Source organism: Varanus komodoensis, unplaced genomic scaffold (assembly GCF_004798865.1).
Source record: "Varanus komodoensis strain SLA01 unplaced genomic scaffold, ASM479886v1 scaffold15, whole genome shotgun sequence".
NCBI lineage: Eukaryota > Metazoa > Chordata > Lepidosauria > Squamata > Varanidae > Varanus > Varanus komodoensis.
The window spans coordinates 21722886-21747360 of record NW_025335440.1 but is presented as its reverse complement, the minus strand read 5'-3'; the positions used below and the strand labels follow the sequence as shown (position 1 = coordinate 21747360).

The window sequence follows — 24475 nt, the reverse complement described above, 5'->3', positions numbered from 1 at the left end:
CTATTTTCACAGTTCATGATCACGTCTGCAAAAGTGACACAGAACATTTCGAATATCTCTGGGCTAAAAGTAATAGACCTGGTTCAGTCCCTCCCATGGAGGTCACTACTGTGCTCTGCCCACACCTATCATTGCAAAATGATGCATGTACACTCACATGTGTGCACTGCAAAGGACTGGAATTAAGAGTTCTAATTCTAAAAAGGAAACTTACGTGTTTATATTACACTATCACAGGAAAACAAATGCTGTAGATTTCAGTTTTCCATTGTTTGCTCTAGAGTGAGGTTCTCCAAATGAAATGCATTTCCACCTTTTGTCAAGGACAGACAAATAACAGCAATCTGGTGAAGACTGAAATTGTGCACTTTGGGTTAAAAGTACAAAACCTGACCATGTATATGGACTAGATTCAACAACATGATATGCTTGAGTCTCTTGTTTTCTAAACACAGGAACATGATTTGGTAACTACTCTGGCTGGATTCAGACAACATGGCAAGCTACCCTTGACTTAAAAGTCATCCTGGCTTATGCTATGCGAACCCAGTCATTGACTCCATAGCTTCAACACAAGACAACTTTTTCCTTTCTTCCTCTTGCTTTGTTTACCACTGAGATCCACACAGACCTGATTAGAGGTGGGGAATTTCAGGCCAGGAAGCCAAATCTGGCCTTCTGTGCCTTTCTGGATCTCTGGGATTTCCCAGAAGGCTGTGCCCTACACCTGGATCCACTCCTTTCCCCTAACTACTAATTGTTGGGCAGTCTCTTGGCTTTTGTGCACCCCTGCCCAATTTTAAAAGATCAGAACGTCTCTCCTAAGGCTTAGTTACTGCAATCAGGCTGCAGTATGTAGACCTTGTTTCATTTTTGTGATCTTACACCATTTTTCTTTAACTCTGTCTACCACTGGTATGTGGCCTTGCCTACTGAAGAGGGTAAATAAAGTGCAGGTGTTGGCTAATGGAATGCAGAATGGAAATAAGGAATAGGGTCCTGTGATACTTGAAAATCAACAGATAAGTCAACAGCCCATTTCAAATATTCAGTGATCATCTGACTTTGCTTGACATGTCATGTGTACCTGAAGACCATAACCATGCAAAAGTTAAAAAACCACTTGCAAAAACCTTACATAACCCATGGTCCCTGGCTTTGCATGACATGAGAATCTGTGGTTGGGCACTGAATATGCAAGTCCATCTGCCACATGCTGCAGCTCATCGTGGAAACCAAGTCATGTCTTCATTTTTGTTTGTGACAAACTTACAGACTCAGTTGAGAAATTGTTGTGGTGACAATATTTGTCTGTAGATTTGGTGTCAGACTGCACCTGAAGATACATCAGAATGCAAATCTAATGAGGCAGACTCTTCAAGGTAAAATAATAGCCTGAATGATTGAAAACATTATTTTCTTTACCAGATTGAAATTCAAGAGCTCTTGCAATGTCCAAACAAATCTAGAAACCATTGTGCTAGGTACAAATAAAATGCTAAAAGTATTCTCCAGTTTAATGCACTTAGATATCAAGTTAAGACATCCCTATTTACCCAGGTATTTTAAAATGTAAGGAAGCCTTCACCATGGTTTTGCGTTTTTACATTTACAGTTCCTATTAATATCCACCATTTCACACAGCAAAAGCCAATCTTTGAAGCTACTCTGACACACAAGAAATCCATAACTCAAATAAAAAACCCAATTCAATATAAACCACAATCAGCATAAAGCAAAAAATCAGCATAAAGCAACACCAACCCCCCATAATCTAGAAATAATGCAGTGCAAAAATGTGAATCCACAATGCACAAAAAAATTCCTATTCATAATGTTGGCAATGCACCCCAACTCCAGATAACTCCACAAGCCTGGAGGAAGGCTTTCATTTGGCAAGTTGACTAGACAGGTTGGAGGTGTAATGTACAGACAGCTAGCTCTCAACTGTTCTCACTTTCTCTCTGTGAGCCCCTTCAAATCTCTGAACTCTAGCAACTAAACCAACCTATTGGTCACTGGAACTTGCAAAACAAGGCACTTCCAATGCTAAGATCCATTTCTCTTCCAGATGGGTTCTTTCTCCAGTTTGAGTTCCCCGCTTCCCCATGATAATGCAAATCTTACTCATGCTTAATCAGGATCTTTTGATCTGTCACTGTAGAAAACCAGTCTTCAAAATCACATGTTGTTTACCATAACTGCTAATTAACTATAACTGGTATAACCAGACAACCTAGCCTGCTTTTGTTTAGAAAATCTGAATGACAGTTGAGGAGCCCATAAGTAAAGATAGTTGTACAGCGTTAGCCATGGTGATTCTTCAGTAGTGGAATTAGTTGTCTTTTGGTTATTACTGATCCTTATAAAGAGTACATGGGACTTGTGAAATTTGTGCTGCAGGTAAGTCTTAATGAAACAGAAACCATGTTTGCTACAGACACCAGTATCTATCCAAAAGCAACAATGGGCTTATACATGTGGATGTGCATGTGTACAGTATATCTTAATTAAGAATGTAGTAGAATGCTACAAGTAGTTTTCTATATAAATGCTTATCAGTAAATAAGTATTAATATCAATGCTTATATCAAGATAACAAGTATTAATAATCAATGTTATATGCATGTCATTCAGTGTTTCTTATGTGTAAGGGTCAGGTGAATACAGTATTTCATGTCATATGAAACTGAATAACTGAGGTCTTCTTTTCGCCCTTGTGATTGCTAGGGTTTAGTTTGTAGCTGTGTTTGAGCACTATAATTCTCATTCACATAAACAGAACTTGCTTTAGCTGTGCTATGTGTATGTTGTAGAACTAGGCATCCAGGACCAGCTTGCCTCTATCAGACATAGTCAATAAACATTGTATATATTTGGATGTCTTTAACCTTTTAAAATTGACAGACTGCATTTTATTTGTTTCTTGTTCATGTTTGTGAGACAACATTAAACTGCTTTTTGCAATATGCCCAGGTTGTTGTTGTTGAAGGTGATTCAGTATCAATCTTTCTGTGATAAGATCTTCATTGCATTTTATAACTGGGTGTAACAATTATTTCATAACCGTTTTTAAAGTATTACAGACTTTTCCATCAGTATTATGGGCATGATCCAGCCACTTGGAGAACAGCTGGTTTCAACAGAAATTTGAGTTTATTCAGTTTTCCTACTGAAACCAACAGAATTCAACTGGAGTTCTATTGATTCAATAGAAGTCAACCAGATATCACCATTGCTAGGTCCTGTTGCGTTCAGTAAAAATTTGAGCATTTGCTCATTTTTCCCATGGAACAGGACTTCACTCTGAATGAAATGTGCCTGCCATAGAGTATCAATTGCAATGTTAAGCTTTGTTATGTTAAAATAAATTGTTTTAATTTGAAAGAAGCACAATCCTATGTATGTTTACTTAAATGCCCCACTCCCAAGTAGGTATACAGAGAATTACAACCTTAATATATATGAATTATGTAGGGGCAATATGCACGTGTTCTGTAGCATTCTAAGCATTCAGGAACACTATTTGCCCTTATCAAAATAAATAGAGTGGGGGATATTACTTATTATCTGAAGCACATTAGTTCGGATTACCTTCCTCTGAGGACATAGAACATAACATTGGTTTGGTTTGTGAAAGAAAGATATACTTAGGTCATCGTCAGTTTACGGAAATGCAAAGTGTTGATTATAGGCTCTTTGATCCAGAATGATGCAGGTGGAACTTAGGACACATATTACTTGAAAAATGACTTACAGAATTTACAGCCACAAAATATGGTAATGAATAGCATCTTAAATCATGATTAGATGAAATCATGAAAGATATATCTATCAACAGGTATTGGCAATGGCAAACAAAAGGAGTAGCCACAAAGGCAAGGTAAAGAAATACTGGAGGAAGGTGTTTGCCATCATGTCCTCATTAAAAGAGCTACTATAGTGGAGCAAAGGCTCAAGGGTCAAAGTGCTGGCCCTTTTCAATGAGCAGGTATGATGTCTTCAGCCACTCCTCCTTAGACTTCCCAGGGCCCTTTGAGCAATCCTCACAATAGCTGTCCAGACAGGATGATTTTCTCAGCAGCTATATATTGTGATCTATTCTTGTTTTAATGCAAAGTGTTTTGTAGTGGGTTGGTCTGGAATGACCCAATAGCTTTACAAAAGACCTGTTCCTGGGGGAAAGGAAAACCTCTAGAATATATTCGTTTGTTGATATGGATCATATTGCTTACATTTTTGGACCTCCCTGAGGGTGTTTCTGTGGGGACTGTCATGATGAGTATTTCAAACTTGACCACTACACCACTGATTCTAAACTTCCCAGAAGCATCTGACTGTCCACCACTGAAACTGAAATGCTCATGTAGATGGATCTTTGGTCTTACCGAGCCAGGCTCCTACAGTTTTATAAGAATACCTTTCCTGTGTGGGAGTTGGAAGGATTCCAATATTCATTCTCCTATAAATACACAGTTGATCATTAGTATAGGAGGAGGCCAATGCATTACCTCAGAAAGGTTGTCCTATCTGTTCTACTGCATTCCTAAGTAGTTGTCAGTGTTACCTTGGTTCTATCTGCATAGCATACAACCATTAAACTACAAATTATCATTATAGCAACATTGTCTCAAGGAAGATTGTGATTTTAGAGTGAAGATTATAATAAATCAGGTTGAAACATCATAGAACACAGAACAGGCACTTTTATACTTGTATAGCTATAGGCAAATGCTTAACGTAATCAGACTGCTTCAGACAAAGGAATTGTGGAAGGCATCAAGGAGGTTGATGAGCAAATGGAGAGGAATGTGATACAAACCAGGTAACACTTGTTAGAGCTTAATGACTCAGTCTCAGAAAGGGGTTTTCCAAAAGAAAAGGATTCCGTTTTCATTGCCCACGAATGTGTAATGTAGGATATTATTGTTATTGAATTTTTGGTCTCCTGCTCAAGTAGAACAGTTTCTTTTGCACAGGAACATCTTATATAAGTACTTTGATTTGCAAGCTAGACAAAAACTTGGGATTGAAACAGGGCCTCTCCCTTCCTGCCTTGTGCTGGGCAAATCTACAGTGTTCCAGCAGAGCCTAAAGAAGTGGGCCAAACAGCCCAAATATTCATGTGCAAAGATATTTAAAGTAACAGGGAGGTCACACGATAGTCAAAAGACAGCTGGTCAAATTAAGAAGAATGGAGAAAAATACAGCAGAATGAGCTAAATGTATTTGTATGCATTTACTATTATGTAAACACCCCCTCGGGTATTTTACATTGAAAGCTGGAGGTAGAAAATGAATAAACAAAATGTATATCCTCCCATGCCCCTTACACATGCTCACATTTTTGGAGGCGTTTTCCCACTCTTCTGCAATACTCAAATTATTCTTTATACATACGGATTAACTCAGGTATTCTTTCCTCAGGACTCTTGAGTGACTTGGTACAGTACTGTTACCAAGCCAGAATTTGCCTCAGAATTTAAGGTTCTTCAAATGCAGGGCCTCCCACTCCAGTCTTTTTACATTCGGTTACTCTTCTCCTCAACGGTCATAGTTCTGAGACTGCACATTTTCATAAGCTGCTTTCAATTGGACACATATTTTACTTCACCCAGCAAGCACATGCCTAGAACTTTTCCTCCATTTTTAATCAACATACGGTGTTTGGTTGCAGTGTAAACTGTGGGTTGCCACCAACTGCCCTCTTGTCTTATTTCTGGACCTTGGGATATAGCTCAGAGAATAATATTGTCCAGTGATTTATTAATAACATTATGTTTCAATAATACTAATTTCAGATTATTTAGTGATTCTTGCATACTTCCACTAAAATAATTGAAGCTGTTTTCACTTAACATTTTAAAAATCATATGCTAGAGGGGTCCTTAATATGTGCAATATTATTTATGATCTATGCAGCTGTATTTTAAATCAGAAATTGTATTTAGAAGAGCATATAATTTAGCATATATTGACAATTATTTGCTTTTAGAAAGAGTTACTTACATTTTAAATTAAAAGTAAATATAGATTATTTTGTTTTCTGTAGGATGATTGTCTTATTCAAAGGCTGGCATAAATAGAAACGTAAAATAAAGATGGCATGTGAGAATGAAATCGCTATTGTGGGCATAGGCTGCAACTTTCCAGGAGGTAAGTCTGGCCGAAGTAAGAAGCACTGTATCAAGATTATATCTCATGCTTTCTTGCAATATTATTCTGTGGTATGGATGGACAATTTCCAGTCCTCCAGGGCCGTCTTAACGCATGGGTCTGATGGGCACTTGCCTGTGGGCCCCATACTAATCTGTGTATGTTAACCCTTGGAAAATTGGAAAACTTCCAAAATTAACAGTAATTGTAGTTGTCATAGGGGCCTCAATACACTGCTTTGCCCGGGGCTCATAATGCTGTTAAGACGGCCCTGCAGTCCTCCAGATGTTCCAGACTACACACCCCATCATTCATCACTATTTGTGATGCTGGCTAGGGCTGATGGAACCTTAAGCCAAAATATCTGGTGAGCCACAAGTTGCTCTGCCCTGTTTTACATTATGTGATAATTGTCATCTGAGATGCTTACAAAATTCAAACCCTTCACTAATGATCTGAAGTAAAAAAGAAACAAAAATTCCCCACATGTTTTTTCTGGAGATGCTAGCATGCAAATTCTTGCTAGGAAGCTTTTTCTTTTGTGAGTCTCTGCCATGTGCCTGGAGAAGTGATTATCTGTGGCATTTTCATATGCTTACAGCAGCTGCTGGAAATTCCATTTCTCCCTTTCCAAGATTTGTTTTTGCAATGAATCTTGGAATTTTTTAAAACTTTGCTTTTTAAAAAATCATGATCTCTTTCCAAAACAAGAGGAATGGTGGACATTACATTTATTTTTCTTCCCTCTCTCAACTTAGGCCTGTTCATATTTGGAATAGACCCCCACCCAAAAGTCTAAGAAAACAGGCTATTTGCTTTTCTTCTTTCTGTTTTGGAAAATTAGGAATGCCTATAGGATTAGGGAAGCTTCAAGCACTGTTGCAAGTTGGTTTTGGGTCCCCAGTTGTTTATTCAGTCCAAAGATTCATAAATAACCTGGATAACAAACTTACATCGCTCACTTCTGATGCTCCAAATAAGTTGACCTTTTCAAATAATAATTTTCTGTCACTAGCAAACCATAGTGAGATGCTCCAGTAGCCTATCTAGGCCAGTCTTTGTTTTAGCACAACACAAGTCATACCCTCACTCCAACATACTATGAATGTGAAAAAAGAAAAGCAACCATGGACTACCTGAGATTTCATACACCTGCCTGGAGGAGGCTGTGGCCCCTTTGAGCTGTGCTGTCATCCAGAGTCCTCCAGTTGTAGTTTTTAGGGTGCAATTGCCTTGTTCCCAGTGCTTTTTTTGTAAAAAAAAAAAAAAAAAAGGTGCCGGAACTCACATCTTGGGGTCACACTTTTACACAATGGTCGCGCTGAGTAGAGAGAGAGAGAGAGAGAGAGAGAGAGAGAGAGAGAGCGCTAGTTCTTTAAACAGGTGTGCCTGGCACCAACTCTTCATTCTTTTTAGTGCCAGGCAAAACCCTTTCTATTTTGCCAATACTTTAATAGCTAAGTTTTATATTGTGTATTATGTTTTGTAAGGTATTTTATCTTGGATTGCTGTTACTTCTGGGTTTGATTCACTGGGCATGCTCCATTATGGATTATGGATGAGGTTTGCTGGATTTTTTGTTGAGATCATATTTTAAGTGTGATTTATATGTACATTTTCTTTGTTTGGGATTATGGTTTTTTTTGTAATTTTAACGTATTGTAAGCTGCTTCAGAGATCCATTTGGCTGATGAATTGTATAAAAATTAATTAAGTAAATAAATAAATAGATAAGCAAAAGACAGAATAACTGTATAATGACTTTTGATTTGTAGTTCCAGAAACTATCTGTCTAGAAACACACTTGTGCAGTTTCTTTTTTCTTTCTCAAACGTGATGCCCCCAAGCCATTTATATCATTATATTTTCTTACACACCTATGAATAATGAACTGAGAAATTTGTTCCCTGAAGTAAACTTAAGCTGCACCAAATTATACACATTCACCAATGGAAGACTGTAATCTGTGAGTTAATCTACATATAAATGCAGTGAATGCAATAGATATGACTATTTGGTTGAGAGGTTGAGAGGTTTGCTATGCAAACTGCATCTGGAAGAAAACAAGTCAGCAGATTCACACATCATGCTAAACATCCCCAAGAAGAACCCTCAGTGAATGGGAGGTTTGTGGATTATTCCCAAGAGATGATCACTTCTTGGTGGCCTGTCCTGGCTTCTTTCTCCCTGAGTTGCTCTCAGTCTCTCCTCTGCAGCCAGCATGTAAGGAAGGGGCTATGTGGCAGAAATCCACATTCCCTATTTTGGCATGCATTCCACTGCAGTTGCTGACTAACAAAGGAAACTCATCTCACCTCTTGCATCAAAATGAGAAAAGAAAGTAATTTTCCAAACCCTTTTGCATCAGTAAAGGCATTCACAAACTTTTTTATCGGCCATGAAATTTGCACAAATTGCCCAGCTTTGCAACTGCCGTTTTACAAATTTGCTTTTTTATTTTTTAATTTTTATTCTTGCTCACCACATTCATGAACATTCAACTAGCAATGAAAACAGCTGTTTGGCCAAACAAACAATAATCCCCCAAAACCACCACACACCCTACCACTCCCCCTGATCTCCCTAGACCCAGTTCTATTCTGAAATAGTTTGAATAGTACAAATTCAATGTGTATTAGACTTAGAAAGTTGAAATTATTTTGAAATGCAAAATGGATGTAAGGCCAGTGTGACATTTTATAAACACAGTGACCATGTGCCTGTGCCTGTTTGTCTGTGCATCAGGTGAAGGAATTGACTGTTTCTGGAAGGTGCTGGAGAATGGCAGAAACTGTACTACAGAAATATCTCCAGAAAGATTTAACATTAGAGCGTGGTCTGATCCAGATGATAACAATCCAGGCAAAATGGGTGCAAGATATGCTGCTCTTCTTGATGAGTAAGTCTTGTGATTTGTTAATTAGTCATTCAGTCTTTCGAAACCTGCCACTTTGAATTAAGGCATCATTTCCTTAATTGCCCTGGCTATTATGTTGTACTACTTATAAATATATCTTTTAGAATGTATAAGCAATTGAATTTTAGGAACAAAGTATAATTAACAGGTAGCTCGATATCCACACATGAGATATTTTTGCACTTTTTGGAAAGGAAAGCATCATAATGTTAGTTTTTTCTATTTCTCACTCATTGACCAGGTTTGTACAACAAAAAGTAGTAGTTGTTGTAGTTGTTAATATTGCACTGCATTTGCATTCTGCCTATATGCCATACTAGTTAACATATCTCCCAGAAACCCATGGTGTCTTGTCAGTTTGAAGGGTGGCTTTTTCAGCACCCCAACCAACCACAATCACAAAATATCAGTCATTGCCAAAGCTTCTACACTCCATTTCAGCACTGCTGTCTCCCATATGACAGTTTGGTTTCCTGGTGGAAAAGTTTCGAGCCATACTGCAGCACAGGTATGAGCATTAGTTGCATGCCATGACATAGTGCTGGCACCGTGTCTGCCGTGCTGATCCTTGACCACCTCTTTGCTAATCCAAAAGCACATAGTGTCCATTGATTTAAGTGGAAGCATATTGGATTAAGCTGCATGGGAATTAGAGTGTATCTGGCAAAGTGCATCATGTGTCCATTTTTATTTGTTAGATGTACTGCATTTGACAATAAGCTGTTTGGCATTAACGATGAAGAAACGAAGCAAATGGATCCTCAACAAAAGCTGCTCCTAGAATGTACTTACAGAGCACTGGAAGATGCAGGAATCACCACTGAAAATATCAGTGGCACCAAAACAGGGGTTTTTGTTGGTGAGAAAATAATTTGACACACAAGACTTGCCTAATTACATTGCATTAATCTGACAGTAGTCCTATATAGCAGTGCCCACTCTAGCAGTGCCCACAGAGCAATGGCTTGTAATACCTGAGAAAGTGCAGGTGTAGGACCTTGCTTTCCTCTCCCAGAAAGAAACACCACGCAGTTCCAACTGTCAGTTGCTTTGGCACTGAAGAAATAAGGGAAAAGAATGCTTTGGCACTGAAGAAATAAGGGAAAAGAATGCTTTGGCCGTTGCACTGACTGCTATTCAGGCAGGAACACCAGCAAAGGAAAAGTAGCCTGAGCACTGAGCATTTGAATCTTGTTCTGCCTTGAAAATTGATCACCCTCCTCATCCTCTGCTCCCCTTTCCATGTATGTGTGTGTGTTTACTTTAAGTCTGATAGTACGGCCTGGTTCTTTTTTTATCACTGCGAGCCCCTTTCAGAAATAATAACCATCTTAAAACAGGATTTAAAACATTGCAGTGATAGAAGAGTAGCACTTTCAAATTATATGTTGTTTGGGAGATCCTAAAACAATGGTGAGGAACCTCTGGTCCTCAGACCAGATTTGGCATCCAAGTCCTCCTCATGTGATTTGGAGCAGCCTTATCACAAATGCTTTGAATTTCAGCTCCCATAGGCTAATTGTCTGGACCCCTGAAAGTTGTTATCCAAAAGTTCTGCATGGCACCAGGTTGGGCAAGTTGCCTTCTCCGGAATGACCTGAGCCTTCCCTGCCATATGCTACAAAGAGCTGCATAGAAATGTTATAATAACAACAACAACAACAACAACAACAACCCTTTCAGAGATTCTGTGCAGTGTAATGAACAGAGTTCGACTATAGATACCCAAACTCAGTTTTTTGCTGAACTGGGTAAACTTTACAAATAGCAAGTGCAGCAGAAGCAAAAGGTTAAAACTTGCTCTCCTACCAATCCTATTCACCCCTGTCATGTCAGCTATTATTATTATTTAATATTGTGCATCAGGGCTGAAGATGTGAATGTCACATCTGGTTTGGACCTGGGAGCATGACTAGCACGGGTCATTTATTAAGAAAAGCCTTATAATTAGAATTAACCATGTGAATAATATAATGTATAACTTGACCTACAAACTAACCTAACTCACAGGGTCATTGTGGGGTTAAATTGGGATTGTGGGAAGAGCCTGTGTTCCCTAATTAGCAGAAGCATGGACTAAAAGTGAAGTGGTCATTGTTTGAAAGAACATGGGTGCTACTGGGGCAATGTGGGGCAACACCACTGGGCACAGACTTTCTTCTGTACTTGCAGGTCTGATGAATCAAGGCAATGATTCAACAACCACCAGAGCATGTGCTGCAGGAAGCAATGGCTCAGGGACAGCCATGAGGACAGCAGCCAACCAGATTTCATACACGTTTCATTTGACTGGGCCATCACTTGCCATTGATACGGCTTGCTCTTCTTTCCTCTCTGCTTTACATTTTGGCTGCATGGCCATTAAACAAGGTATTGGAGTTAAGGCAGGAAGACTGTGACTGGTAATCAGTCACCGTGGCTTTGATGCGGACTATGGAATTAAGGTTGTTTCTTGTGACTGTGGATCCGTTCTAGGGAGCAATTTCATAACTGTTCCCAACTCTTACATGTGGTCATTCAGCTGTCCCTCTCCTTCCAAGTTCATCCTGGCTGTGAGTGCCATTATTTACCTGAAACAACACACATGTATAAGAAGAGGTGACAGCAGGTTTAGGGGAGCCATAAAGTTTGCTGAAATACAACCAATATTTAGCAAAAAACACTGGACATCAGCACTCTATAGTGAAGGAGCCTGATTAGTTTAACTAATGTTATTTGCTTTTAGCTTAACAAACGCCATTTGCTTTCTGTATAACTGCTTGCTTTGGAGAGGAAAAGGGAAGGCAAAAGAATGTTGATAAGGTGAGACAAAGAGGCAGTGAGAATAGGAAGACCCCCACGCAAGGACTGGCATGCAGTGATCACGCTCCATCTGGACACAGATAAGGGGCCTGCACGAGGCCAGACATGCAGTGGACATGCAGACCCTGCAAGGTGATTGGGTAAAGGATCAGGCAAACCCTGAGAGGGGATTGGGTGAGGGAACAATGGGGGCAAGATTAAGTGGAAAAATAGAGGAAAAGCAGGAATGTGTGGGTGTGTTGCTGCCTGCCTGTGTGTAGGAGGGGTCACCTGGTGGCTTTGCTCAGCTGAATAAAGAAACTGAAGGAATCTCCACCTGTCTGAACCTTATTGGCACTTGCTTTAGCTGGCTGTAAGTCACCTGGCTAGCTGGGACACCAACAATAGTGCCAACATATTATTGTGGGTCCCACTTGTAAACAAATACATTTTCCATTTTTAAAAGGGACATAATAATTTTAAAGGATGTAATAATTTTAAAGATGTAAAATTTAGCTTTTCTTGCTACACCATTTGGATTATCTTGGAATCAAGCTAATTACATCCATAGGAGTGGATATTTGCATTGGTCTGAGCATCAGGTAGGGAAGTGTAGGCCCGCCCTTCCCAGCTGTGATCCCAGCAAAGACTGACCCTCCTCCAACAGTTAGCCATTAAAAAAAAGCTGTCCTTGGCACCTATGGGAGTGTTTGTCCCCTAGTAATATTTGTAGCACGGAGCTGATCTTTGGTGGGGAGAGAAGGGTTAAACCTACCTACTCTGCATATTGTGTTCTTGATGCAAATTAAACAACAATTCTAGCATATTTCAAAACTATGCAATTAAAGTAACATCTAGTTTGCACCTAGCTGAGAGCTGATTCACAAATACATTAAAAAACTAAACATGTTAACTGTGTGTGAAACTACATAGGACTGGGCCTAGATTTAGACAGAACAGATTCACAGTGTGTGGTTAAAATTTCCAAGGCTTTAAAAGTGTCATCTTAACCTGCCAACACACACTGAAATATATACCATGAAAAAATGTAGCACATAAAAAATATCATAAGTGGTCTGAAGGAATCCAGGATGTCCTGGCAGAAGTAAAGCCAGTCCTTTGCCACCTCCACTGGTTGCCAGTTGAGGTCTGGGCCCAATTCAAGGTGTTACATTGGCATTTAAAGCCCTGAACGGCTTGGGGCCAGGGTATTTAAAGGAGTGCCTCTTCTCATATGAACTTCCCTGGCACCTTAGGTCATAATCTGAGGCCCTTCTGAAGGAGCCTCTTCCTCAAGAAATAAGGAGGGTGGCTACAAAAAGAAGGACCTTCTTGGGAGTGGCACCCCGACCTCAGAATGAGCTACCCAGAGTGGTTTGCCTGGTGCCCTCTCTGTATTCTTTTCAGTGCCAGGCAAAGACCTTTTTATTTTGCCGGTATTTTGATTGTTAGATTAGTTTTAATGGTGGTAATATTTAATATAGAGTGTGGTTATGCCTTTTATGTAAACGTAGGTTCTGTTAAGAAGTATCATGGGTGGGCTTTTATTGTTTTATGATTAAGGGTTTAATATTGCTTTTAATGTCTTATATGGTCCTTTACATGATTTTATTGATTGTATGTGTTTGTCTGCAACCCATTTGGGGAGCCATGCAGCTGGTGGGGTAGTCTAAAAATCTAATAATAAATTATAATAAATAAATAGCATGAGGAGTGAGGATGCCATTTGGTGTGTTGGTGGAAATCCAGATCTCCCCCAGCTTGATAAGATGAATTAGCTTGACATTAAGAGCTGAAGTACAGCAGACTCATTAATATCGCATTAGAAAGCCCTTGCAAGCTCAAAAGAGTTTTCAGCTCCCAATGTGTACAATTATTTCAAGCACATTCCCAGAAGTCAAACAAAAACAAAAAACCATCCCTCTCACCGCCAAACTCCTAAACCCTGACTTGATCAACTTCCAATCACTTGGTCAGAATGGTAGTGAAAGTCCTCCACACTCAAACAGAATGGATTTTTCCAGAGTGGCACATCATTAGTCCATGTGAGTGGGATATTATTCTTTCACTGTGCTTGACTTCAGGCTCTGTTGCTTTTGATACAGGTGACTGTGAAGCTGCTGTTTGTGGAGCTGCAAATTGCATCATGGAACCTTGGAAGCTGGTGTCTCTCTGTACAGAAAAGTCACTCTCTCCTGAAAAAATCAGTGAACCTTCCTCTGGAAAGGCTGATGACTGTGGAAGAGGAGAAGGTTGTGGTGTTCTTTTGTTAAAGCCACTGATAAAGGTAGGTATTATTACAGGGTTTCCTATTTCTCTCACAGTGAGAAGTTTGGGAATATTTCTATGGATTTAACTTCAACTTTAAAGCCTTTAAAACATTTCCTTTATTTAAACATGTATAAGCAGAACTTATAAGGGCAAAGAGGCACTACTTCAAAGGGGTATATCTGTAAGCCCACCTCAGACTCCTAGAGATAATTTCTGTATCCCAAGGTTTTCCATCTCCAGCCAACTCCAGCATGTTGTAATGGTTAGATGGTTGGACTAGGCCTCAGGAGACAAAAATTCCCATTCAGCCCTGATGCTTACTTGGTGTCTCCTTGGTTTATAAGCCATGGAGGTTGTTTTGTGCAAACCCAGCATGGATTATTTGCAGTAGTTTATAAGACCAGCTTCTTGCTTATAAGCCACCCTGCCAGGTCACAGATTATTGTACTCTTTGCTAGCTACCCCAGGGAATGGAGTGGCACCCAAAGCTAGACAATACAACAACCGCATGGGCTAAGCCGAACAACCGCAGAGCCACTTGGTAAGAATGGCTGGAAATCCCTTCTGCTTTTGCTAAGCAGTTGCTGGGCAAACGCTACTGACTGCCGTTCCCAAAATATTCAAGCACCACATGGAGGCTGCTGACAGAAGCGTTCCTGCTGTGTCCTTGCTTGGGGCTGTAATTTGGGGGAGTTGCAATTGCCCGTTGAGGTTGCTCAGTGCTCCCATGCCATTGCCCCTACGGCTGCTTCTGCTGCCCTTTTGAATGGTGGCAGCATGGAGAGAGGACAGAGAGTGGTGGACAGTTCGTGAGGGCTCCTTATGAGCTGAGTGGGGGATGTCCTTGCTGTTGTTTTACATATGGAAGCAGCAGGAAGGGGTAGTACTGGTAGCCCTTACCCAGTTCTGTAGGCCGTCAGCAAACTCTGCTCTCCCTTGCTCCTCTGCGTCCCACTGCCACTGGGTCCCCGGGATACCTGAAGCAGGGGTTGGGGGCCTGCTACACCTGACATGCCTAGCAGCACTGCACATGGCTTATTGTGTCATGTGAACCCTCTTTCAGTGCAATCTCCATCACAGCATTCTGTGAAGAGTAAATGGAGCTGGGGGGCTCTTTGGAGGAAGGATAAGAAAAATATGCAACACATAAAAGTGAAATAAAAATTTACCATGCATTGCACTCTCACTAGGACTGGCATGCTACTGTGCCTTCATGCTACCCGCTACTGTTTTTCTAATATTTTTTGTTTCCTCCCCTCAGTGGAAAGGTTTCATTTCCTGAAGCTCTCAGGAGGCTGTGTTCTAATAATTTTCTTTTACTTTTGATTGCATTTATATCCTAACTTTGCTGCAAAGATATCCAGGTGCTATGCAGAGTTGTTTCTCATCGAGTTCCTTTTACTTCAGTACATTACCTGATTAGATGGAGAAACAGTGGTTAGCCCGAAACACCAGAATTCATCTGGTGAGCTTCATGGCCAAGAGGGAATTTAGACACATTTGAGCCTTTGCAGTACACCACACTCTATCTCAAATTGATAAAACATCCTAAACTACTAGCACCTGTTTCAACAAAGGGATATTTAGCAGTCACAACTCCATAATGCATAGACAAAAACTAGCTCTTTTGATATGTATTAAGAGAAAGAGTCTGAATAAATTATTTCTTTTGAATTTAATAAAATGCTTATTAATACCCTGATGCAGAAAAACAGGGCATAATAGAAATCTTGTTAGGCTGAGATGTTCTTTTGCCTTGCATTAGGCAGTCTGGCTACATGGAATTTGGTAGATATGTCACCAAACTAAGAATAGGTTGGATTTGGAGTTACGAGTAGTCATGTTTAAGCAGACCCTGTGAAATCAATGTACTTAAGTTTCATTGACAGGGAAAGGACCAGAGTTTGCTCTTAAATAAGTATTTGTTAAAAGAAATTGATGCATTAAAAATCATGTATGACATTAAGCATTCTAGTCATTACTCCCCAAAACAGGCACAGGAAGAATTCAACAAAATATGGGGTGTTATCACCAGCAGTGCAGTCAATCAAAATGGAAGATCTGGCACTACAGACATTAGACCATCTCAGCAAGGGCAGGAAAAGTTGCTGCTTAGCATTTATCCACTTCGTGTTGACCCATCCACTGTGCAGTATATTGAAGTACATGGCACAAGTACCCCTGCAGGAGACCTTATAGAGACAGAGAGCATAGGCAATGTCATCGGCAAAAAGAGGTCTCCGAATCTGCCTCCTCTCAAGATTGGCTCAGTCAAAGGGAACATTGGACATACAGGGTCAGCCGCTGGGGCAGCAGGAATAATCAAAGTTCTTCTCATGATGCACCATGGAAAGTTTGTGCCGTCCTTGCACTATTCAGAAAGCACTAGCAGCATAAATACAGAAGACCTAAACCTCTCCATCCCAACAACAGTGGAAAAGTGGGATGAGTCCCATGAATTTGGCAGAGTAGCTGGGATCAACTGTTTTGCATCTGAGGGGAACAATGCTCACATTGTTGTTAGACAGGTTAAGCAAACTCATGTTAACCCTCCAAATAAAAGGCCTGCTGAATTATTTGTCATTTCTGCTGCTTCAAGTAATTCTTTGAAATTGGCAATGGAAGACACAGCTAGACACATTGACACAAGAAATTCAGCATTGCTTCCAAATCTAGCCTACACATCTGCATGTAGAAGAAGCCACAGGAACCACGAATACAGGAAAGCATTTGTGACATCCTCTCTGCCACACTTAGAACAGCAACTTCTTTCTGCAGCTGAAACGGAAACAGTTCCATTAAAGAAACCTCCACAATTCATTTTTGTGTTCTCCAGTAATGAGTCAGATTTTAAAGGGATATGTAAAAACCTGCTGAGATCTGAGCCAGTTTTTAGAAACAAATGTAATGAAATCAAACAACTATTTCAACAGATTTCACCTAGTGGAATTTGGGAATTAACTGAAAAAGAACATGTGGATCTGTCAAATCCTGAGATAGCCCAGCCCCTGCTCTTCACAGTACAGGTGGCCTTGGTTACTCTTCTGCAGTACTGGGGGATAAAGCCGATTGCAGCGGTTGGCCATTCGGTTGGTGAGGCGGCGGCTGCCCATTGCGCTGGCCTGCTTTCCCTGGAAGATGCTGTCAAAGTCGTCCATCACAGGAGCCGGCTTCAGGCTAAGGTCTCTGGAGGCAAAATGCTGGTGGTTGGGAACATCCCTGTTGAAGAAGTGTCCGCGGCCCTGAGTGCATATTCAGGAAAAGTCTGTGTGGCGGCATTCAACAGTCCTCAGTCTTGCACACTGTCAGGGGATGAAGAGTCTATCAGTGCTGCTCAGAAGCATCTAGCAGAAAACTTTAAGAAAAGAAATATCTTTCTTCATCTTTTAAATGTGCCAGTTGCATATCACAGCCACATGATGGATCCCATACTAACAGAGATGGCAGAAAGTATATCAGTACTGAAGAAAGGAAAGCTAATAATGGACCTCATTTCTACAGCAACAGGGAAGGCTGCTTTAGGTGATGATTTTGTCACAGGCTTCTACTGGGCAAAACAGGCTCAAGATCCTGTTTCTTTTGCAGAAGCCATAATGACTTCAGCAAAAGACAAGGGCAATATTGCATTTGTAGTAATAGGGCCTCAAAGAGCATTCGAGAGGTACATAACAGAAGCATTAGGAGCACAGACTAGAGTTTTTCATTCCATGCAAATTGATAGACAATATGTGGTCCTTCTTAATCTTATAAAAGATTTTTTTGAACTAGGATTAAATATAGATTGGCATAATTTTTATGACAGTTATCAAAGTGTACCATCAGTTTATCCCAGGTATCAGTTTGATCATCAAAAGTTCATGTCATATTGGAACATGAACCAACAAGTAAGCAATAGAGCTGTGAGCTCAAGTCATCCTTTAATTTATAGTGCAAATGAGGAGAACTCAGAATTAATTTGCTGCATCTCTGATACCCTGACACCCTATTTATACGAGCATAAGAACCACAGTGTTGCTTTAATTCCAAGTGCCTTTTTTGTGGAACTTGGCTTGGCAGCTGTGTTGACTACTGCAAGACCAAAAGTACCTTTAAGTTTTTGTCAGTTGAGTATAACTTTTATTGAACCATGCACTTTAACTGGAATTTCCCAAGTTTTGAAAATAAAGGTGGAATCACAACAAAGAATGTCAGAGTTCAGGATATTATCTGGATCAGCTGATACACTTTGTGTGTCAGGACAAGTCACAAAGTGTCCTGAAACATCAATTGAAGAAAAGAACATATCCTTAAAAAGCATTTTGCAGAGGTGTATATCTCTTGTTAGCAAAGACAATGTTTATGAATCCCTGGCACAGTCTCAGTTCCACTGCGGTTCCACTTTTAGGCAGCTAAATGATATATTTTATTGTGAAGACTTGAAAGAAGCTATAACAACTATTAAAGTGAAAGGGAAAACTGTGGAAGAAATGCATGAATATTACATTCATCCAGTACTATTGGATGCTTTTCTACAAATGGCAGGAATTCTGGCTATAATTAATTCCAAGAAGAAGGTTGTCTTTCCTTCTTGCATATGCAGTCTCACAATAGCTAAATCTTTGGAAGAGGAAATGATGATATATTTAAAGACAACCAAGTCCACTGACGATTACTTACAGTTTTGTGGCTGCTTCACAGATAAACATGGGTCTGTTTTGGCAGAACTGAAATGTGTCCAGATCACTTTTGTAAAGGAAATTCCCAAGACAGAAAATGTTTTGTTGTTTGAAAATAATTGGACAGAAATAACTTCTGATCAACCCATGCAAAATCTACCAAAAGCACCTAGAGTTGTGGTGTTTGCTGATAAATCTGGAATTGCCCAGCAGCTCAAGAATTACTTACACAGTGAGTCAAGGTTTGTTGCATATCAGGAATGGGACAGAATGTTGGTACCCAAGAAAGCAAACACTAATGCACAAATTAACCTGGAACTGCAGGGATATCAAGATGTTGTTTTTATGTGGGGTATGAAGAAACTAAATGAATCTGTACCAGAGAAAGTGGTGAAATATTCTGTAAGGTGCTGTGAGGCATTTCGCCAAGTTGTAATTGCATTAAGGAAGAAGAAGTCCCAGTGTTCCATTACTATAATCACTTACAGGACATCAGAAGGGAAAGTAGACCACATCAATACTGGCTTTGTTTTGTATGGTATGACTCGAACGTGTATGGCTGAAGCCCCTGATATCACATTTCAGATTATTGATATCAGCTCTACAAGCCCAATAGATATCTCAGCTTTAGCAGATGTGTTAGTAAAATATAAAGCCCAGGAATATCCAGAGGTCTGGATTGATGAAGGAAGAATTTATGCTTCTGAAATTAGGCGCACTCAGATTGAAACCACAGCCTTCAATACACCTTCCCACCCTCTTCAGAGCTCAGAATTGTGCATTTTGTACACAGCAGATCCATATAATATAAATGATCTCACAGCGCAAGTCACCAACTCATGTAGTCAACTTGGAAACCACAGCATTGAGGTTCAAATTGAAAAAGTAAGCCTCCACTCAGAGGACTATTTTCCTATTAGTGTGTCCAGCTGTAAGTTTGGAGAAATGTTGTACTGGAATTCACATACAGTAGATAAGCATCAACTTTTAGCCCTAGATTTTACTGGCACTGTAACCGCAGCAGGTATTGAAGTGAGAAAGCTAAAAGTGGGAGACCATATTGTTTCATGTTATCCAGTTCCATCAGCTTCAAGAATTAATATTCCAGGAACAGTTTGCTTCAATACTCAAAAATTTCCATTCTTTAGAAACATACCGTGCATGTCATTCTTCTACCTAGCATGGGAGGTTTTGTGTAAAATACTGCCAGTGCCAAAATATAGTGAAATGTTAGGTATTATTTCCACTGAGCCTGACTCAGTTTTGTGCCAAGTGCTCATTTTCTCAGCTCAGGAATTAGGATGGAAAACAATAAGTACAAACGATGCAACTGGGCTATGGCAACGTGTTAATCAGTGTAATGCTCTGATATTCTTACCACCACTGAATAGAATATTTAAAGAGGCCCTAACCTGCCTTTTCCATCTTAGAGATGTTGTGCTGGTTTATGGTAATGAACAGCCTGAATGCTTGCGATACCTGATTGGAAGTGATCAAGAAAGTATCTGCATCCATATTGTCAATCTTATCCATACTTTTCAGAAAGCATCTCTGATCCGATCCCAGAAGGAAATCTACTGCTGGCTTAAATCAATGAATATGAAGCAATTAAAACATCTCCCACATTCCTCTTTTCAGCAACCAGGAATGTCTGAGAAGTCAGATACTGCTGTATCCTATTTCAACTGCAAAAGTGTTCCAGTTGTAGTCCTAACAAGTGAAGACGACAGTAAAATCTCAGATATTCCAGTGGTAGAAACAGAGAGAAGACTCTTTAAGCAGAATGCTGCTTACATAGTCACAGGGGGACTGTCTGGGCTTGGCTTACAAACTGTAAAATTCATAGCGCAGAATGGAGGAGGTCGAATTGTAATACTTTCACGGAGAAATCCGAGCCCTGAGATTCAAAATGAAATAAATGATATCCAGGATCAGTGTGAATGGAGCAGAATAGTCAGCTTGCAATGCAATGTTATTTTTAGTTCTGAAGTTGAGAAGGCTGTCAAGTCTATCAGTAAAATATTTCCTAACTGCCCAATCAAAGGTGTGTTCCACAGTGCAGTGGTTTTACATGATGGACATCTTGAAACACTCACTATGTCTCACTTTGAGAAAGTTTTAAACCCAAAGGTGGCTGGGGCAATTAATCTTCATTGTGCCATGCAAGGACGGGAGCTTGACCATTTTGTATGTTATACATCTTTTTCATCATTTCTTGGAAATGCAACACAGTCAAACTATGCAGCTGCTAATTCCTTCCTGGAACTTTTTTGCCATTATAGAAGAAACAGTGGACTTGCAGGGCAGTCCATTAACTGGGGTGCCTTAAACCTTGGCACTAATCAAAATAATATGTTACAAATTCAAGGGTTGGAGGCTCTACAAGTGAATGACATCCACAAGTATCTTAAAAGAAGCTTAATTCTGAACAATCCTCAGCAAGCTGTGGTAAAACTGAATTTTCAAACTTTAGCTAATCATGTTTTATTTCAAAATTTGTCACTAAAGCATCGTTTTAACAACTTTGTTTCTGAGGAGTTGTGTAGCAATCTTGGCAGTGATGTGACCCAGAATCCCTTTCAGGAAGGACCTGTAGATTATACCATCTCACTTTTGAAAAGGCTGTGTGATCCAGTCGCTGTGGATCTTTCATTGCATACACCACTTTCATCATTGGGCATAGATTCTGCATTAGCCTCTACTTTACAGAACCGTATCTTTATGGAAAGGAGAGTGGAAATACCCCTTGGGAAACTGCTTGATCCTCATTCAACTGTATCAACTTTAATCTTATACTTGAAAGAAAGTTCCAGCACAACAGATTCAGATGGCTCAAAAGATGCTGATGTTGGAAGCTGGTTGTAGGAATGCTTTTCCAGGCATTATTTCAAATGACTTCCCAGGAACATAGACTTCCCCAATAATTTTGTCAGTTCAATTCAGGCTTCAAAATACTTGGATAATCATGCTACTGGCTCCAAATTTGGAAATGTACCACTATACAGAGCAGGAACTGGGTGTGGCACGTTTTGGTCTGACAGATGAGCCACTGGAAGCATGCACAAAAAGTGGCTTGTGGCAACACAGCTGTAACTGCTTTCTGTAATCGGTATGGAGTCAGTCTGTGTAGCACACTGGTGCCTTTCCAGCTGTTTTTACAAGAGATTTCCATTTAGCTAAACTTCTGATTATGAAATCTGTTTTATTTTATAAATAAGAAGTATGCAATTCAATCCTATACATATTTCCTCATAAGTAAGACCCACATTCTACAGTAAGATGAATTCTAGGTAAGTTTGCATAGAATTGCAGCTTTTAAAATTTTGTTTTAAATGCTACTCTGCTATGTGAATCCTGTATGAAATTAATCAGCTGAACTGGAAATTTATCAATAGCAACTTTAGGGTGAATAATTTATCTCAATGAGCATTTCACATTGGCTCTTTATGTAAAGTAATACTCAGTTTGAAAGGCTTTTTAGCAGTTATAATTCTATTATAAAATGACCACAATTTGTATAAATACTTGCATGATTCTAACACGTATTGTCATAAATTGGGGCATATGAACAGAGATTTATCAGTAAAGTGAATATCTCCTCTCTCAGAACTTTAATCTGGGAATGAGAGATCCTGTATTGTCTGTCAGAATGAACCACTTATATACAAATGTAATTGCTTGGACTTGAAATAGATGAATAAATTATTTCCTTCATAATTAAGCTCTTTATCGTTTACAGAAATAGAATAAATTTATTAATAAAAAGATTTAGGAATAATAAAATGGATTTTCATTATTAGGAATTAAACTCACAACACTGTTTTGACCCAGATCCATAGAAGCCTCATGAGCAGAAAGAGGAACTGTCAACTGGATTCCTCTAGCTTATGTCCTACAACTAAACTTGAATTTGCATTGCTGTGCTCACATGTAAATATAGAACAACCCCTGTATCTGAGATTTGGCTGCAGTATGTGCTCCCCTCTTTTTCAGAGAGGCAGTGCCAACCATCTGTTAGGCCATGAGGAAAGTGCCAAGACTCAGGGCAAATTCCTGATGATTACACAGAATTAGCAATGATTTGGATCTTTGGGTGAACATTTTCTGATCAAATACCAAAAGCTTTTGTATTTCCTTGACTATCTTAAATACACATTTTTCAGTTGCAAGTACTGTTCGCTGTGAATCATGCAGTATCTCTGTACTTTTTTCACTGATGACTGAAACCAACACAAGATAGTAGCTTCTTCTGCCCAGTCTAAGCTCCACTCTAGATCCATCAACATTAATAGGAAGGTTGCAAATGATTTAATTGCAGAATGAATTGAATTTTGTAGAAATGAAATGTTTCCTAAAGAGAATAAACACATACTTTAAAACTTGGATTCATGAGGTACATGTTGCTGAAAGTATTGCAGTGGTGGTGAACCTATGGCACGCGTGCCACAGTGGGCACGCAGAGCCCTCTCTGTCGGCACGTGAGCCAAGTCACCCCAGCAGCCGAGCATAGGAGAACAGCGCACATAGGGACCATGCGCATGCTCGGAAAGGAGTAGTGGCACCAGGTGATGACATCACAAGCCACAACTCATTAGCTGTGACTCGTCTGAACTTTTGAAAACGTTCACAACATGGTGCTCTCCAAAGGTCTTGGACTAAGACTCGTCATCCCTGATCATTGGCCATGCTGAATGTTGCAAATGTGAAGTGTCTTATTTTTGAAAGCTTGAACGGGTTGGGACCAAAATTTCTTGAAAGACCTACTTCACCCACATGAGCCTGCTCTTCATGAGGCTCTTCTCATTTGCCTACCAGAGAAAGCTATGTGGGTGACTTCACACAAGGGCCTATTCTGCAGCGGCCCAACCTCTGGAATAAGTTATCACCAGAGGTCTACTAGACCTTCCTAATTTTTGTTAAACTGGTTTGTAGCTGTAGTTACATGTGGCAGGTGTTATTTTTTCTGCTTGTCATTTTTTCATATTTTGCTGCTGTGGTTGTTTTGCTATTTTATGTTTTAAAAAATGAGGGGGCTATTTTGTTCTAAGCTGTCATTACTGTATCAGATTTATTCAGCAAGTATTATTGTTACTTGCCACCTTGGGAAGGTTTCTGCCTTCAAAGTTAAACACAAAATATTTTAAATAATGATTAGTAATAAAGTTACAAGGTAACTTTGTAAATTGCCCAGAGATCCATCTTCGCTAATGGGTGTTGTGTACGGGAGGAAGGGAGGGGGAGAGAGAATACAAATAACACCAGTTGCTGGGGACCATGACTGGGAGGTGCTATTGCAGACACATCCAGCTTGTGGGCACCTAGACTCATTTGGCGCACCATGGTGTGAAGAGAAAGCTGACCTGATGGACCGCTTGGTCTGATGCAGCATAGCTCTTGTGTTCAATTGGTTCTCTGATCTTTCTTAGCAACAGGGACAGAAATTGGTACCTCAAAGTTCATTTATTTACAGACATTGTAAAATGCAAAACAAAAAGTACATCTCTCATACACACAGATTTACAATATTCAATACAGTATTTTCACTCAATTGTATTATAAACTTAAAATCCATCCATTCATTTACAGACATGAAAATAATACATTCAAGTGCTCCTGTAATCAGACATTATGTCTTCCTAAAATTAATCTATCCCTAGATTATTTTCCTAACAGAAATACAACACAGAGCAGCCTT

The 24475-nt window shown here is 39.7% G+C and overlaps 1 protein-coding gene across 1 annotated transcript; it reads left to right on the top strand.

Annotated features, from left to right (window-relative positions):
* Positions 1–6101: 6101 nt before the first annotated feature.
* LOC123020833 (mycocerosic acid synthase-like polyketide synthase) lies at positions 6102–21645 on the top strand. The gene is made up of 6 exons (XM_044425020.1): positions 6102–6156; positions 8902–9055; positions 9772–9932; positions 11246–11443; positions 13960–14141; positions 16120–21645. Exons 1-6 carry the CDS (start codon positions 6102–6104, stop codon positions 21643–21645), a joined length of 6276 nt encoding a protein of 2091 aa, XP_044280955.1.
* The last annotated feature ends 2830 nt before the right edge of the window (positions 21646–24475 follow it).